The sequence below is a fragment of the Oryctolagus cuniculus genome, chromosome X (assembly GCF_964237555.1).
Source record: "Oryctolagus cuniculus chromosome X, mOryCun1.1, whole genome shotgun sequence".
Lineage (NCBI taxonomy): Eukaryota > Metazoa > Chordata > Mammalia > Lagomorpha > Leporidae > Oryctolagus > Oryctolagus cuniculus.
Genome location: NC_091453.1, coordinates 133480574 through 133496573, shown reverse-complemented (window position 1 = coordinate 133496573; position 16000 = coordinate 133480574). Strand labels below are relative to the sequence as shown.

General features: G+C 51.4%; 3 protein-coding genes across 6 annotated transcripts in view; 1 reads left to right on the top strand and 2 right to left on the bottom strand.

The window, feature by feature from the left end:
• The window catches only part of F8 (coagulation factor VIII), a 152961-nt gene that overhangs the window by 109120 nt on the left and 27841 nt on the right, over positions 1 to 16000 (top strand). The window lies entirely within an intron of this gene.
• F8A1 (coagulation factor VIII associated 1) lies at positions 763 to 5995 on the bottom strand. Its single transcript, XM_051836016.2, has one exon. It carries the CDS (start codon positions 5886 to 5888, stop codon positions 4515 to 4517), a length of 1374 nt encoding a protein of 457 aa, XP_051691976.2. The 5' UTR covers positions 5889 to 5995; the 3' UTR covers positions 763 to 4514.
• On the bottom strand, positions 8354 to 11029 carry H2AB1 (H2A.B variant histone 1). The gene has a single exon (XM_070067149.1). It carries the CDS (start codon positions 9041 to 9043, stop codon positions 8498 to 8500), a length of 546 nt encoding a protein of 181 aa, XP_069923250.1. The 5' UTR covers positions 9044 to 11029; the 3' UTR covers positions 8354 to 8497.

The following is a 16000-nucleotide window of genomic DNA, read 5'->3' as shown; positions in this document are numbered from 1 at the left end:
ATCATTCCTGATTTCAATATAGGGCCATGTTGCCATTGAATTCACAGTTGGGAAGAGGTGGGCACAATTGGCTCCAGCTACAATCCTGGGAAAACTTCCCTTGGTCATAGAGTACCAATCATTCAAAACTTTGATGGATCCAATTTGCCAACATTTTACATAGGATTTCTGTATGTTCATTAATGAAATTGGTTTGTCTTTGGAAGTCCCTCTATTTACCAGGTTTTGGCATGAAGGGTATATTACATTTAAGAGTAAATTAGGAAAGCTTCCACCTTTTTCTATGAAATTGTTTCTCTAGAATAGTTTAAGTAATGTATCAATAACATTTAGTGAAAGGAAAAACTACATGAAACTTGTGGTTATGTGGTAATAGGTACTTGACTATGTTGTACATTTCTTATGTAATTATTAATATTCTCCTTTTGTTACCTTCAGTAATTACTACAAATATGTTTGTAGAGTCATATAATTCTTATCTTGCCATATAGTTATAATCTGTGTATGCACATATATAGCTTTCTCTCCATTTTCCACATTTATCAGAATAGGCAAATGTTTGGCTACTGATTGCTCAAAGCATCAACTCTTGGTTTTAAAATCAAAGATAACTTTGAAAGAGCTATTTTCTAATTCATTAATTTCTGTTTAAAACTTTAAAAAAGAAACTCCTTTACATTTTCATTTTTTGTTTCCTAGAATCTGGAGCTGAATGTCTAATTCACTTATCTCAGTGTTTCATTAACAATAAGGACAAAAAACTTAGTGATTAATAACTCTTGACATTTATTCTTTTAACAGTTATTTAATAGTCACTATTTTCTAGGTTTGAATACAGGAATGGGCAAATTATAGTACAAGGATCTGGCCTGAAATCTGCTTTCGTGGGGACTTTGAGTAAAGAATAGTTTCTTACATGGTTAAAGGATGGCAAAAACAGACATGCATGAAAATAAAGACTACATGACAAAGACCATTTGTGACCTGTAAAGACAAACACATTTCTTTTTAAATAGATTTATTTATTTGTTTGTTTGAAAAGCAAAGAGAAAGACAGGGAGACAAAGAGTATGTGTTATCTTCCACCCACTGATGACTGTATTGGATGTGGCTGGGCTAGGCCAGAGCCAAGAGCCCAGAACTCCATCCCACCTGGGTGTCAGGGGCCCAAGCACTTGGGCCATCTTCTGCTGCTTCCCCAGGCACATTAGCAGGGAGCTGGATTGGAAGCAGAGCGACCAGGACTTGACACCACACTCCAATATGGGATGCTAGCAATGTAGGCAGTGGCTTACTGTGCTGTGCCACAATGCCAGCCTCAAGACCAACATATTTCTTTTTTTTTAATTTTTTGACAGGCAGAGTTAGTGAGAGAGAGAGTTACAGACAGTGAGAGAGACAGAAAGGTCTTCCTTCCGCTGGTTCACTCCCCTAATGGCCACCACAGCCAGTGCTGCATGCTGATCCGAAGCCAGGAGCCAGGTGCTTCCTCCCAGTCTCCCATGCGGGTGCAGGGACCCAAGCACTTGGGCCATCCTCCACTGCCCTCCCGGGCCACAGCAGAGAGCTGGACTGGAAGAGGAGCAACTGGGACTAGTACCCGGCACCCCAACTGGGACTAGAACCCGGGGTGCCAGTGCCGCAGGCAGAGGATTAGCCAAGTGAGCCACAGCGCCGGCCAAGACCAACATATTTCAATCTGACCTTTTATGGCCAAAAATTTGCTTGTTTCAATATTTATTTATTTTTAGAAAGTCAGAGTTATAGAGAGAGAGATAAAGGAGGAGAGAGAGGTCTTCCATGCACTGGTTAACTCCCAATGGCAACAATGGCTGGGGCTGGGCCTGGCCGAAGCCGGGAGCCAAGAGCTTCACCCAGGTCTCCCATGTTGGGGCAGGCTCCCAAGGCTTGGGGCATCTTCTGCTGCTTTCCCAGGCACTTTAGTAGAGAGCTGGATCAGAAGTGGAGCAGCCGGGACTCAAATCAGCACCCAAATGGGATGCGGGCATTGCAGGCGGTGGCTTAGCCCACTATGCCCCAACACCAGCCCCCCAAAATTGTAAACTGTGTCTACTCCACCAGCAGAGCAGGTGCCTAGACAGTTGACATTAACCCTCGGGTGTCAGAACCCTTAGATCCCAGAGCTTGCCTAGTATGTTAATTTCAGCTGTGATCCTCTTCCTCCAGCATTGTGGTTCTCAAAAGTCTTCTCTTTGTCGCATTCATTCACATATAAAATATTCTTTCATAAGCAATATTTCTCAACATAGGAGTATCTCACAATGGGAGGAGGAGAACTCCAACTCCCTTTAAGGATCACTGCTTCACTGCCACCATTGTCAGTAGCTTGCAATATTTTCAATGGTAATTTCGAATTGCTGATGAACATTTAGACAGCAAGGATCTTTGTCCCTGGTTTTCACATTAAAAATCAGACCATTCGGGAGCTGAGAAGTCATTCCGGGTCTCCCACATGAGTGGCAGGAACCCAACTACTCCAGCCATCAGTACCGCTACCTCCTGGGGTTTGCATTGGCAGGAGGCTGGACCAGGAGCCGGAGCCAGGGACGGAACCCAGGTAATCCAATAGGAGATGGATGCAGGTGTCCTACCTAGTGTGCATCTTAAACACTAGGCCAAACGCCCACCCCTGGCATCCATTTTGATATTAAGTGGCATTCCAAGAGAACTCCATCAAATTTGCTGACATCTGGCCTTGGCCCGGCTATCCCTGCTCTTCAGTTTCTGAGGGAGATACACCGATGAGCCAACGGCAAACGGAGAACAAGCAACTTCAGTGTTTTCTAGAACGACGCTTATACACCCGATACCCGACTCCCTGGTACAAGTTTCGGCCGGAGGCCTAATGAGGCTCTGCCTCAAGCACAAATCCAAAACATAACACCAGTCATGCTCCATAACCAACTCCTAAGCATTTTGGTCATACGAGAAAGAGGAAGCTAGCTGCCCAGGCCTGCAGCCCAGGTGGAGAGGACGATATTGAGGGGTGGGGATGGGAAGGGGGAAAGTAACAAGGCAACAAAGGAAAGGAGCATGCACACTTGCACACACAACTTCTGCAGGAAGTTGGACACAGCCTTTAAGGCTCCATAGTAGTACCCTCCCCAGGAGCCCAGTGCCAGCACAGGAGTGGTGGTTGGATCCGTCCCATGTGCCGGGACTCTCCTGTCTTTTCCATCCCCTCAACACTGTTGAGGCAGATGTAGAGGCAGAAAAGAATGCCCTAAAACTCCCTCACTCACCTGGAGGCAGTTAATTCCCAACTTCCCTCCCTACCCCTTCAGGAATACAAAACAAAAGCAAACCATAAGACATCGAAAGCTCTATCCCCAGGCTGCAACCTTAAACCTCACCCCGGAAGATCAGAAGTGTGCATACCTTCAGCCGAGAGAACGCATTTTTGCCAAAGTCGAACGTTTGAGAGTGAGGTTCTATTCTGTAGAATTCCTATGCTCATTCTCAAACTAGGAAAGGAGCTAAGCAGATTTGCATGTAACACGTGGGCCAAAGAGCCTTGGCGATGCGGTGGTTTACAACGGAGCACCACCTCGCTCTTGGGGGACAGGGACACTGCCTTGCCTAGCCGTGATCTCATCACACCAAAGAGGCCGTGCTCCAATTTTGCACACCTGGGTCAAATAAAAGGTGCAGCAAGACCCCCGTTCCGAACAAAAGCTCTAAGGCAGATTACACACACGAGGCGTCAGACAGACCCGCCACCGTTCGCAGCTGTGAAGCCGAGGCAGATTAACAGCGGCGCTGGAACTGTTGCCCTGGACGCGTCTGCCTTCCATGGGACCCCTGTCGGTAGGTACGTCGCCCACGCGCTAGGCACGCCACATCGGCAACTTCCAAAGAAGGAATCCATCCCCGGGCTCCAAGACACCTAGCTCCCTGGCTCAGCTTTTTGACAAACAGGTGAGATAGCCAGCCACGTTTTATAGACAGGGCCCGTCTACATCACAAGTGGGCAGTATCAGCACCGCTTTCTCACGCAACAGGCAAGGTTGCAAGGGATAAAGGGGCCTTCCGCGCCGCAGCTGGGGCGCAGAAGGAACAAGAGGACTCCGGCGGTCACAGAGGCGCAGGCATAGGCTAAGAGATGCGAGTCGCGGTTAAAATCGGAAAGCGTGCACATTCAGACAGAGCCGTGCGGAAGGAAACCCTGGCTGTGAAATGAAGATGGGAGCGGGAGGCGACGTGCGGTGCAAGTGAGCAAGGGAAGCTACGAAAGGGGTTCTCCTCCCGCGGAGGAGAGCCAGACCCCTGGCAAGATCCTATCACGACCGACGCCTTTGCACGCCCCCCTCCCACGGCCATGGAAACAAGCCCCCGGGATGCGGATGGCTTCGACTCTCCCAGCGGCCGAAGAAGACGCACAACAGGAGAGGCAGGACCTGCGCAGCGTCTGGGCAGCCCCTACCCCCTCGCAAAGGCAGCTGCGCGCGAGAGGTCCGACGACATTCCGCGAAGCCACTCGGTCACGTGAGGGCTCAGATGCCCTGTCCTGAGGGGGAGATGGTCTCCTGCAGAAGGAGGTGCAGCAGGTGGTTCTGCTCCGCGGTCAGCAGCGGCCACAGCTCCACCTGCAGGGCCTTGACAGCTTCCGTGTCCTTTTCGTGGGTAGCCATGACCAAGGACTGCAACAGCAGAAAGAGCTCCTCGGGAAGGTGCCCGCCGCTGTCCTGCCCGTGGCTGTCGAAGGCCTCCCAGGAGTACTTCTCCAGGGTCTGGGCGTGCTCCGGCAGCAGCTTCGCGGGCGGCGGTTGCAGGAGCAGCAGCAGCAGCACTCGGGACACCTCGCAGCGGACCAGCACGTCGGAGAAGGCGCCCAGCGCGGCGGGAGAGGGCGCCGCAGCGCCAGCGTTCGGAGAGAGCAGCGCGGCCGGCGGCGCGAGCTGGGGCGGCGGCGGGGGCGGCGGCGGCGGCGGCGGCGGCGGCGGGGGCAGCAGCTGGTTCGGCGGCGGCGGCGGCGGCTGCTGGTGCGGCGGCGGCGCCGGCTGCTGCACCGGGTGGCTGCCGTGCTCCCGCGCCAGGCACTGCATACGTGTAAAGAGCGCCAGGGCGCCGTTGTAGTCCCGCGCCAGCAGCTGGCAGGAGGCGGCGTCGCCGAGCGCCTGCAGCGCGGCCAGGGGCAGCTGGGGCAGCTGGAGCTGCGCGGCGCGCTGGAAGTGTCCGGCGGCGGCGGCCGGCTGGCCCAGGTCGCGCAGGGCGGCCGCCAGCTCGAGGCAGAGGGCGGCGGCGGCAGCTGGCTGTCCTAGCTCCAGGTGGAGGCGCACGGCGGCGCCCAGGGCGCTGGCGGCGGCCTGCAGCGGCTCCCCATAGGCGGCGGGGCAGCCGAGGCGCTGGCGCGCGTCGCACTCCTGCCGCAGGAAGAGGCGGGCGGCCTCGGTGAGGGCCAGCGCCTCCCCGGGCCCGTGGAAGAGCGCCTGCTGGCAGCGCGCCACAGCCAGCTGGCACCAGGCCGCGTACGGCAGGCACTCCTGGGCGCGCAGCTCGCGGCCCAGCTGCCCGAACTGCTCGCCGGCCTCGGCCACGTTGGGCTTCCGCAGGAACCGCTTCTTCAGCTTGTTCGACACCAGTCTGTAGCGGGCCAGGAAGTCGCCGGGCTCGGGCCCCGCGCCCGCGCCGCCGCCCATGCCTGCCGCGGCCGCCGCCATCTTGGCCGCCCCTGGCGCGTCCCGGCGCGCTGACGCGGCGGGCGGACCGGCCGGCACCGGCGCTGACGCGGCGGGCGGACCGGCCGGCGCCCGGGGCCCAGCCCCTTCCCCCCACGCCGCGCGCTGCCCCGGGACCTGACGGGCCGAGGCCGAAGGCGGGAGCGGGGGCGGGCCCGGCCGGGCGGGCAGCCCGCCGCGCGCACACATTCGTGAAGGGACTCGGGGCGGGGCCTGGCCCCGTTCCCGCTCCTCCGAGCGAATCGGCCGCGGGCGCGGACTGCTGCCTGCTGCCCGCTGGCTTCCTCCGTTCCCGCACAGCGCCTCACGGCGGTTTCCGCTGAGCGTGACCGGCTCTGGTCTGATAACCCCGCAACACCCTGCCTCCGAATTTCTGCTCCTGGGGCCTTTCCGCCCGCCCCTGCAGGCTCCGTCCAGGAGCAGCCTTGCCCCGACGGGAGCCCGTGCCCACCCAGGCTCCGTCCACCTCCCCAGCCCCGCAGGGTCGCCCGGGCCAGTCGTCTGCCCCGTCACGCCGCCGCGTTTCCGCCTCAGTCCAGGTCTTGAGCTGCAGCCCCACAGTCGCCACCACTCTGGGGACATAGCCAGGTAGGCCCCGATTTGGCACAGGGCCAACATGGGCATCCTATGTACCCATACTCTGGCCAGCACTTCCTACCCAGGGCCCTCTGGCCCTCCACACTCCCCTGTAACCTAGCACCCCCTTACTCTAACCACAGCCTCCTCCCACCCAGCACCCCCTGCCTTCCACACGCCCCTCCCACCCAGCACCCCCTGCCCTCCACTCACCCCCCCACCCAGCACCCCCTGCCCTCCACACACCCCTCCCACCCAGCACCCCCTTACTCTAACCACAGCCTCCTCTCACCCAGGACCCCCTTACTCCAACCACAGCCTCCTCCCACCCAGGACCCCCTTACTCTAACCACAGCCTCCTCCCACCCAGCACCCCCTTACTCTAACCACAGCCTCCTCTCACCCAGCACCCCCTTACTCTAACCACAGCCTCCTCCCACCCAGAACCCCCTGCCCTCCACACACCCCTCCCACCCAGAACCCCCTGCCCTCCACTCACCCCTCCCACCCAGCACCCCCTTACTCTAACCACAGCCTCCTCCCACCCAGCACCCCCTTACTCTAACCACAGCCTCCTCTCACCCATCACCCTCTGCCCTCCACTCACCCCTCCCACCCAGCACCCCCTTACTCTAACCACAGCCTCCTCCCACCCAGCACCCCCTGCCTTCCACTCACCCCTCCCACCCAGCACCCCCTGCCCTCCACTCACCCCCCCACCCAGCACCCCCTGCCCTCCACACACCCCTCCCACCCAGCACCCCCTTACTCTAACCACAGCCTCCTCCCACCCAGCACCCCCTTACTCTAACCACAGCCTCCTCCCACCCAGCACCCCCTGCCCTCCACACGCCCCTCCCACCCAGCACCCCCTTACTCTAACCACAGCCTCCTCCCACCCAGCACCCCCTTACTCTAACCACAGCCTCCTCCCACCCAGCACCCCCTGCCCTCCACTCACCCCTCCCACCCAGCACACCCTGCACACGCCCCTCCCACCCAGCACCCCCTTACTCTAACCACAGCCTCCTCCCACCCAGCACCCCCTTACTCTAACCACAGCCTCCTCCCACCCAGCACCCCCTTACTCTAACCACAACCTCCTCTCACCCAGCACCCCCTGCCCTCCACACGCCCCTCCCACCCAGCACCCCCTTACTCTAACCACAGCCTCCTCTCACCCAGCACCCCCTTACTCTAACCACAGCCTCCTCCCACCCAGAACCCCCTGCCCTCCACACACCCCTCCCACCCAGAACCCCCTGCCCTCCACTCACCCCTCCCACCCAGCACCCCCTTACTCTAACCACAGCCTCCTCTCACCCAGCACCCCCTTACTCTAACCACAGCCTCCTCCCACCCAGAACCCCCTGCCCTCCACACACCCCTCCCACCCAGAACCCCCTGCCCTCCACTCACCCCTCCCACCCAGCACCCCCTTACTCTAACCACAGCCTCCTCCCACCCAGCACCCCCTTACTCTAACCACAGCCTCCTCTCACCCATCACCCCCTGCCCTCCACTCACCCCTCCCACCCAGCACCCCCTTACTCTAACCACAGCCTCCTCCCACCCAGCACCCCCTGCCTTCCACTCACCCCTCCCACCCAGCACCCCCTGCCCTCCACTCACCCCCCCACCCAGCACCCCCTGCCCTCCACACACCCCTCCCACCCAGCACCCCCTTACTCTAACCACAGCCTCCTCCCACCCAGCACCCCCTGCCCTCCACACGCCCCTCCCACCCAGCACCCCCTGCCCTCCACACGCCCCTCCCACCCAGCACCCCCTGCCCTCCACACACTCCTCCCACCCAGCACACCCTGCACACGCCCCTCCCACCCAGCACACCCTGCCCTCCACAAGCCCCTCCCACCCAGCACCCCTGTCCTTCACCACCCTTTTCGGGGACCCTGCAGACCCCCACATCCCAAAACCCTGTCCTGGTGCGAGTCCCTGCTCCTCCTGGACTTCCCGGACGCCTGTACCCTCTGACCAGCATCCCTCCCGCCCCCACGCTGGGTTGCAGCCCTGTCCCTCTGAGGACGCAGAGTAACTGAGGCAAGCTGGTGGTTTGCTTCAACAATTTAATCACAGAATGCTGTCGAGGCACCGGTCAGGGACGGCCCGCCCGGCCTGGAGCGAGGGGTGGCCCAGGGCTCTGTGCGTGGACGCTGGCGGGTCCGCCGTGGGCTGGACAGGCAAGGATATGGTGTCAGCGGCTACTCCGGGCCCCGGCCCGGGGCCACTTGCGAGATGGTCGCAGTGCCGAAGAAGCCGCTGAGCAGCCCGTGGTTGTGGACCGCCATGTCCACCAGGTGAGGCGTGATGCGCCGGCTGCCGATGTTGTGGGCCTCGTTGCCCGCCAGCTCCAGCACCTTGGCTGTCAGGAATTCGATGGTGGCAGCCAGGAACACAGATGCGGATGAGCTCAGGCGCTGAGCGTAGTGGCCCTGCCGCAGACGGCGCTCCACTTGGCTCACAGAGAAGGTCAGCTGGGCTCGGGCGGTGCGGGAGCGGGCCCGCCGTCTGCGGTGGGAGGATCCTCGACGGCTGTCATTGCTCGGCATGGAGGACCCTGGACGGCTGTCATCGCTCGGCATGGAGGACCCTGGATGGCTGTCACCGCTCGGCATGGAGGACCCTGGACGGCTGTCATCGCTCGGCATGGAGGACCCTTGATGGCTGTCACCGCTCGGCATGGAGGACCCTCGACGGCTGTCACCCCTCGGCATGGAGGACCCTCGACGGCTGTCACCCCTCGGCATGCTGAGCGCTGGGGACTGCCTGGCTTGGCTCGCTCGGCTCGGCCTCCTCCGGCGCCACCAGCCGTTGCCTCCTGAGGCGGTCCGCGGTAGCCTAGAGACCACCGAGCGGGCACTTCCGGTGATAGTGAAGATGGCTGCCGTTTGGGCCGCGTGCCGCTGGGCCGCGCGACGCGCTGTGGGCGGTGCCAACTCACCCGCATCTCTTGGCGGCAACTGTCGCTTTCCACCACGTGCAAGCCTCCTCAGAAGGATTAAACGGGGTGGGGGGGGGAGGCATGAGAGCAACTCCGTGATGTCCAGAATAGCTGCAGTGCTGCGCAGCCGTCTGTTTCCAACACACTTCACTACACCTGTCCCCAAAAAGAAGCCCCTGCAGCCATGAACAAGTCACTCTCCATCTCCCCCTCGTTTCTCTCCACTCCCCCTTCTCCCCTTCCTCTGATCCTAGTCATCCCACTTCGCCAGTGTCTCCAGCAACCAGTAACTGGCCCTATAGTACACAGCAGTTTTCCTATTCTGCAGGTGCCCTGCGGGTGGACTCATAATAAATGTTGGGCCTCTTGTGCCCTGTTGCTTCCCCTTCACATAACGTTTTCATTGTGGTCATCCTCTTTGTGACATTAAGCTGTACTTTGTTCCTTTTCATACCATTGGATCCTATACCACATATTTAACTTCTTTGGGAATCACCAAACTGATTTCCACAGCAGCCCTACTCTTTTGTATTCCCAGCAAAAGAACTTGCTTTCTTTTCCTCTGCTGTAGTTTCTAGTATCCATCCTAGTGTGTTTGGAGTCCTAGGTCATGGTGCTTTGGACTTGGCATTTCCCCAGTGCCTAATCATATTGAACACCTTTCCAGATACTTCTTGGTCCTTGAGATATTCACTCTGAAGGGAAGTCTACACAAATCCTTTGCCTATGTTTTCATTGCATTCACTATCTTTTCGCTGTGGAGGCCTAAGGTTTCTATATATTCCTCATTCCTTGTCAGGTATGTGGCTTAAAGTGCGTTTCCCATCCTATGGGTGGTCATTTTCAAAATAGAGTGCTTTCTTGTACAAAAGATTTTAATTTGGATGAACTGTATTTTGTCAAAAGAAAAATAAGTTCTGTGGCTGTACTTTTGGTGACGGAACAGTCACCTATTCCAAGGTCATGGAGACTTACATCTGTGATCCATTCTGAGTTTTACATGTATTTTTACATGAAGTGATTTTGGGGTCCAAGTTCATTTCTTTGCATTTGTCTAGTCAATTGTCCCAACACCCTTTTGTTGAAGGGATTATGCTTTTCTCCATTGAACATTCTTGGCACCATTGTTGAGTCCTATCACACTGACCTGTCTATCATGACACTAGTGGCACTCTTTTTGAACTATGGTAAGTAGTAAGTTTTGAAACTGGCCAGTGTCAGCCCTCCAATTTGGTACCATTTTGAGATTGTTTGTGGTATCTGGGGCTCTTGCATTTCTTTCCATATGAATTTTAGGATCAGCTTGTCCATTTTAACAAAGAATGCAGGTGATATTCTAACAGGCACCACATTCTATCTGTATATTTCCTTGAAGATAAGGGCCATCTTATTCATAGTAAATGTTGCAGTCCATTAATGTGGAATACTTTTCCATTTATTTAGGTCTTTTAAATTTGTTTTTGTAATGTCTTGTGATTTTCAGAGTAAATGTCATGCACATATTTGCTACATTTATTCCTCAGTGTTTCATTCCTTTTGATGCTATTGTAAAATTATTTTCTTAATATTATTTTCAGATTGAGCATTGCTAGTGTGTAGAAATGCATCTACATGATTATTGCACATTGATCTTAGATCCTGCAACTTTTCTGAGCTGATTTGATGTATATTTGAATGCTTTTTTTTAATGTGTTTGGTTTTTTGATGGCTTCTTCAGTATTTTCTATATATAAGAACATATTGTGTATGAACAGAAAAAAAAAAGAACAGAGATAATTTCATTTGTTCCTTTCTAAAATGGATGCCACTTGTTTCTTTTTATTAGCTAATTGACCTGACTAGGACTCTGAGTACAATGTTTAATAGGACTGACATGAGAAGACATCCTTATCTTGTTCCTGATTGTAGGGCGAAGTCACCCAGTCTTGCATCATTAAACATGATGTTATCTTTGGCTTTCTCATAGATGCCTTTTGTCAGGTTAAGTAAGCCCCCTTCTATTTGCAGTCTGCTGAGTTTATTTTTGCCAAATGTTCCTTTTTCCACATGATTGAGATGACCATGAAATTTTCTTCACTGCCACTCTGTTAATATGGCTTACTACATAAATTTATTTTCATATGCTGATCCAATCTGACACTGGAGGTGTAAATCCCACTTGATCATGGTGTATGATGGTCAATAAACATCTATGGAAACAGTAAGAGTAAATCAGGCAAGCTGCTTATGGACAATGTATGTGTGAAAGCATCGGTAGCATGATGAGAAGCCAAACATTTGGGAAGATCTGTCATTAGTTCAATAAGTCTGAAGAGTAGGAGTGGTAGTTGATGTGGCTGGAGGAGAGGTAAGCATAAGCCAAGCCATGCTCAGCTTTTAGAATACCCTGTAAGCTAACAGCTAACTCACTAAGGTCTTTTTTTTTAACTTTTATTTAATGAATATAGATTTCCAAAGTACAGCTTATGGACTACATTGGCTTCCCCCCACCCCCCGATGACTTCCCTCCCACCCGCAACCCTCCCCTTTCCTGCTCTCTCTCCCCTTCCATTCATATCACTAAGGTCTTTAAGCTTGGAAGTGACATGACCAAATTTTATTCTCCCCTGAAAGAGCCCCAGGGCACCCTGCTCACTCTAGACCAGCTCCAGATTCTTTCTCATTAACACATGACTCCCTTCTACCTGAACTTAACTCTTCGGTAAATAGCTTCTCAATGGCATTTTCCTGTCATACATGTTCTGCTTTCTTTTTGTGCCTTCTCTGACCAAGCTGCAAATTTTCAAAATCTTTCTGCTCTATCCCTAATTATCCCCAATTCTTTGTATAAAACATAGTAATGTTATGGGAGATGGCTGATCAGAAGTTCTTGACTTTATGTAGGAAGAGTATTTCAGACATGAGATAGTAGCAGTAAGCATGGTAGCCAAGTTTGGTGAACAGAATACATCTGACAGGCTAGACAGGCATCTCAGTAAAGAACTGTAAAGAACTAAGAGTCCAATATATATTCAGACTGGAGTTTTCATGGACATAGTTATGGGCCCTCCACTTCTCCTTCCCCTCCTTCTTTGGGATATTGTAGGGTGGAGGGCTTTTCTGGGTGTGGAATTCCTGAAATTCCTCCCAGAACCTTATTATCACAGTGTTATTAGACCTAATAACCCCTTTGGTGCAGGGTTGGGAAGATTCCCCTAAGCTGCCTCCAGGAGAGGGCTGGGGCCCACCTAACAAATTTGTTGAACAAGGGCAAGACTTCTGATGTGCAATTACTTGTCTGTTTCCAAGCTTGCTTCTATGTTTCTTCCCTTATTCAACCACACAAAAATTCCGATTTTCTTCAGAACATTCCCATTTTCTTTGGCTCCTCTTACACACATAGGCTGTCTACCTTGATACCTAACACTAAGAGTGACCATTAACCCCATGCTGGGGCAGTGCAGTGGGTTAAGTCTCCGCCTGCGGCACTGGCATCCAATATGGGCTCTGGTTCTAGTTCTGGCTCTCCTCTTCCAATCCAACTCTCTGCTATGGCCTAGGAAAGCAGTAGGAGGTGGCCCAGGTGCTTGGGCCCCTGAACCCACGTGGGAGACCCGCAAGAAGCTCCTGGCTCCTGGCTTAGGATTGGCACAGCTCTGGCCATTGCAGCCATTTGGGGAGTAAACCAGCAGATGGAAGACTTTTCTCTCTGTCTCTCCCTCTCACTGTCTATAAATCTGCCTCTCAAATAAATAAATAAATCCTTAAACACACACACACACACAGAACCATCCATGCTGCAGCCTAAACACTTGGATGCCTTGAAATCTCCTCCACCAAACAATTTAGTTCACCATCTTTAAGTTCAGCCTCCCACAAAATCTTTGGACAGGGGCACAGTGCAGCCAGGTACCTTGCTACAGCAAGGGTGTCTTTTAGTTCAGTTCCCAGTAAGGTCCTCGTTTAAAACTATAACCTCACCAGCGCAGCTTTTACTATCCACATTTCTGCAAATATTCTGGTCTTCTGAGCCCTCATGAGAATTGCTCATAATGCTCAGATTAAAACATTCTAGGCTTTCTCCAGCCTTCTTCAAGCCTTCTTAGCAAACCAATTCCAAAGGCTCCTCTACACCTTCAGATAAAGTTTTAATAGTAATTGCCTCACTTCTCAGTACCAATTTTCTATACTAATCTGCTTTTCATTACTTTAACTAAAATACCTGAGAGGAGCTTATAGGGAAATAAAATGCTTATTTCAGCTTACAGTTTGAAGTTAAGGTAAGGATTAGGTGGTTCCATGGTTGCCATTTGATGGACTCTGGCAACGGCAGCTGTGGACGATGCTCATACGATGAACAGGAAGTAGAGAGAACCCAGGTCAAACTCAAATAACCAACTCTCTTGTGAGAACCACCCTCCAAGAGCACCCCCAATGACCAAAACACCTCCTACCAGACTTACCTCCTAGCTACCACCACTAGATCAAGTCTCTACCCTTAATTCATCACCCATTAACATTGAGACATCAGAGTTTAAATATCTGTATGAATTTTGGAGAGACATGTCCTACTTTACCCATAAGATCTTCCTAGATTTGAGAAGTTCTCAGTCCTTATTTCTTAAATAAGTTTCCTTTGTCTCTTTCTTCTCCTTTTAAGGCTCCTTATATAAATACATATTTATATATGTTAGTATATATAAATATATATAAATATATATTGATAATATATCATAAGTTGAATATGCTTTCTTCCCTTTTCTCATTTTTTTCATTCTGTTCCTCTAACTGGATAATTTCAAATGACCTGTCTTCAAATTGACTGAATCATTTTAAAATTTTTATTTATTTCTATTCTATTTCAGAGACAGAGATAGAAAAAATAAATATATACATAGATAGATGGTTGATAGATAGAGAACTGCCATTTACTGGTTCACTCCTCAAATGTCCACAGTAGCCATCTGGGTCAGGCTGAAGTTAGGAGCCTGGAACTCAATCTGTCTCCCATGTGGGTGGCAGGGACCCAAGTACTTGAGCCAACACCTACTGCTTCCCACTGTGCACATTAGCCAGAAGCTGAATTGCAAGCAAAGATGGGACTCAAACTCAAGCACTCCAACATGGGATGTGGGCATCCCAAGTGGCAACTTAACTATGTCATACCAAACACCCATCCCTGAACTGATTCTATCTTCTGCATGATTAAATCTGCTGTTGAAGATCTCTACTGGTTTTTAATTTTAGTCATTATATTCAGCTCAAGAATTTTGGTTTGGTTCTTTTTATTTTCTTTATTTCTCTACTAACATCTCATTTTGTTCATATACTGTTTTCCTGAATTTTTTTATTGTCTATCTCTGTTGTCTTATAGGTTATTAAGCTTCTTTAAGAAATTATTTTTAATTTTAAAAATTATTTTAATTTTAATTAGTGTCGCTCCCCCTCTTCGTGGAGGAACGACACAGGACCCTGCGCTGTTCTTTCGTCTGCTCGGCCCTCCCCGGGTTTGCTGCTGGTTCTTCCCGGGTTGGCTACTGTCCCTTCCACCTCCGTGGAAGGGCGGTTCCCCCTGGCCACATTCCCCACTTCCGCAGGGGAGCAGCACACCGCCGGCCGGCTCTCTCGGGGGCTGCACAGATGTTCCCCTTAGATGTTCCCCTTAGATGTTCCTGGTGCATGCCGTCTCTCTCCTCCTTTATAGTCCTCCTCTGCCAATCCCAACTCGGCTGCCCACACGCCGAGCACGCTGCTCTCCAATCAGGAGCAAGTCCTACAGTTTATTGGCTGAACTGGAGGCAGCTGTGTAAAAGCTGTTTTCTTCTCTCCCAGCGCCATGTTGTGGGAGAGCAGATGCATAGAATAAGTCTTAATTCCAGTAACTCAGTCCAGTCCGAGTTGCTCCCCACAAATTAGTTTTTAACAGATTCAATGTGATTTATAGAAACAATTCTAAGAACATAATGATATTCTCTTCCTCTCTTCCTTCTTTCCTTCCCCTCTACTCCCACCCTCCTTCCTTCTCCCTTTCTTTCTGTCTCTTTTTTAGTTTTAGAGATAACATTTTGAATTTACATTACAGTAAAAAAGGCTTAATACGTCACTGGAAAATAACAAGTAAAAAGGAAAATTAACCTAGTTTAGTGAATATCTAAAATCTTTATAAGCAATAATTGAATGAAAAAAAGATCATTTTACCCATATACATTAAATTTTAACGTAATCACAGATCATTAAAACTATAGTAGTATAACACTCTTAACCATTGGTTTGACAAAAGTATAAAACAAAATTTTACAAAAACTATATTTGTAGCAATACTGATAAACACAAACTTTTTTGTTTGTTTGTTTGTTTCTTAAATTTTAGTTCCCACCTAACAAGGGAGAACATGCAGTATTTGTCTTTCTGGATCCAACTTTTTTCACTCTACATGATGTTTCCAGTTGCATCCATTTTGCTGCAAATGGTAGAATTCCATTCTTTTTTATAGGTGAATAATATTTCATTGTGTACATATACCACATTTTCTTTATCCATTCATCTGATGATGGACACCTTGGTTGGTTCCAAATTTTAGCTATTGTGAACAGTACTGCTATAAACATAATGGTGCAGGTATCTCTTTGATATATTGTATTCAAGTCTTTTGGGTAGCATATGGCAAGTTTATTTCTAGTTTTTTTAAGAAATCTCCACACTATTTTCTACAGTGGCTTCACTAATTTACATTCCCACCAACAATGTATAAGTGTTTCCCTTTCTCCATATCTTCATCTGCGTT

Coding starts and splice junctions, on each gene's coding strand:
- F8A1 (XM_051836016.2), bottom strand. CDS start 5,888: ATGTGTGCGCGCGGCGGGCTGCCCGCCCGGCCGGGCCCGCCCCCGCTC.
- H2AB1 (XM_070067149.1), bottom strand. CDS start 9,043: ATGCCGAGGGGTGACAGCCGTCGAGGGTCCTCCATGCCGAGGGGTGAC.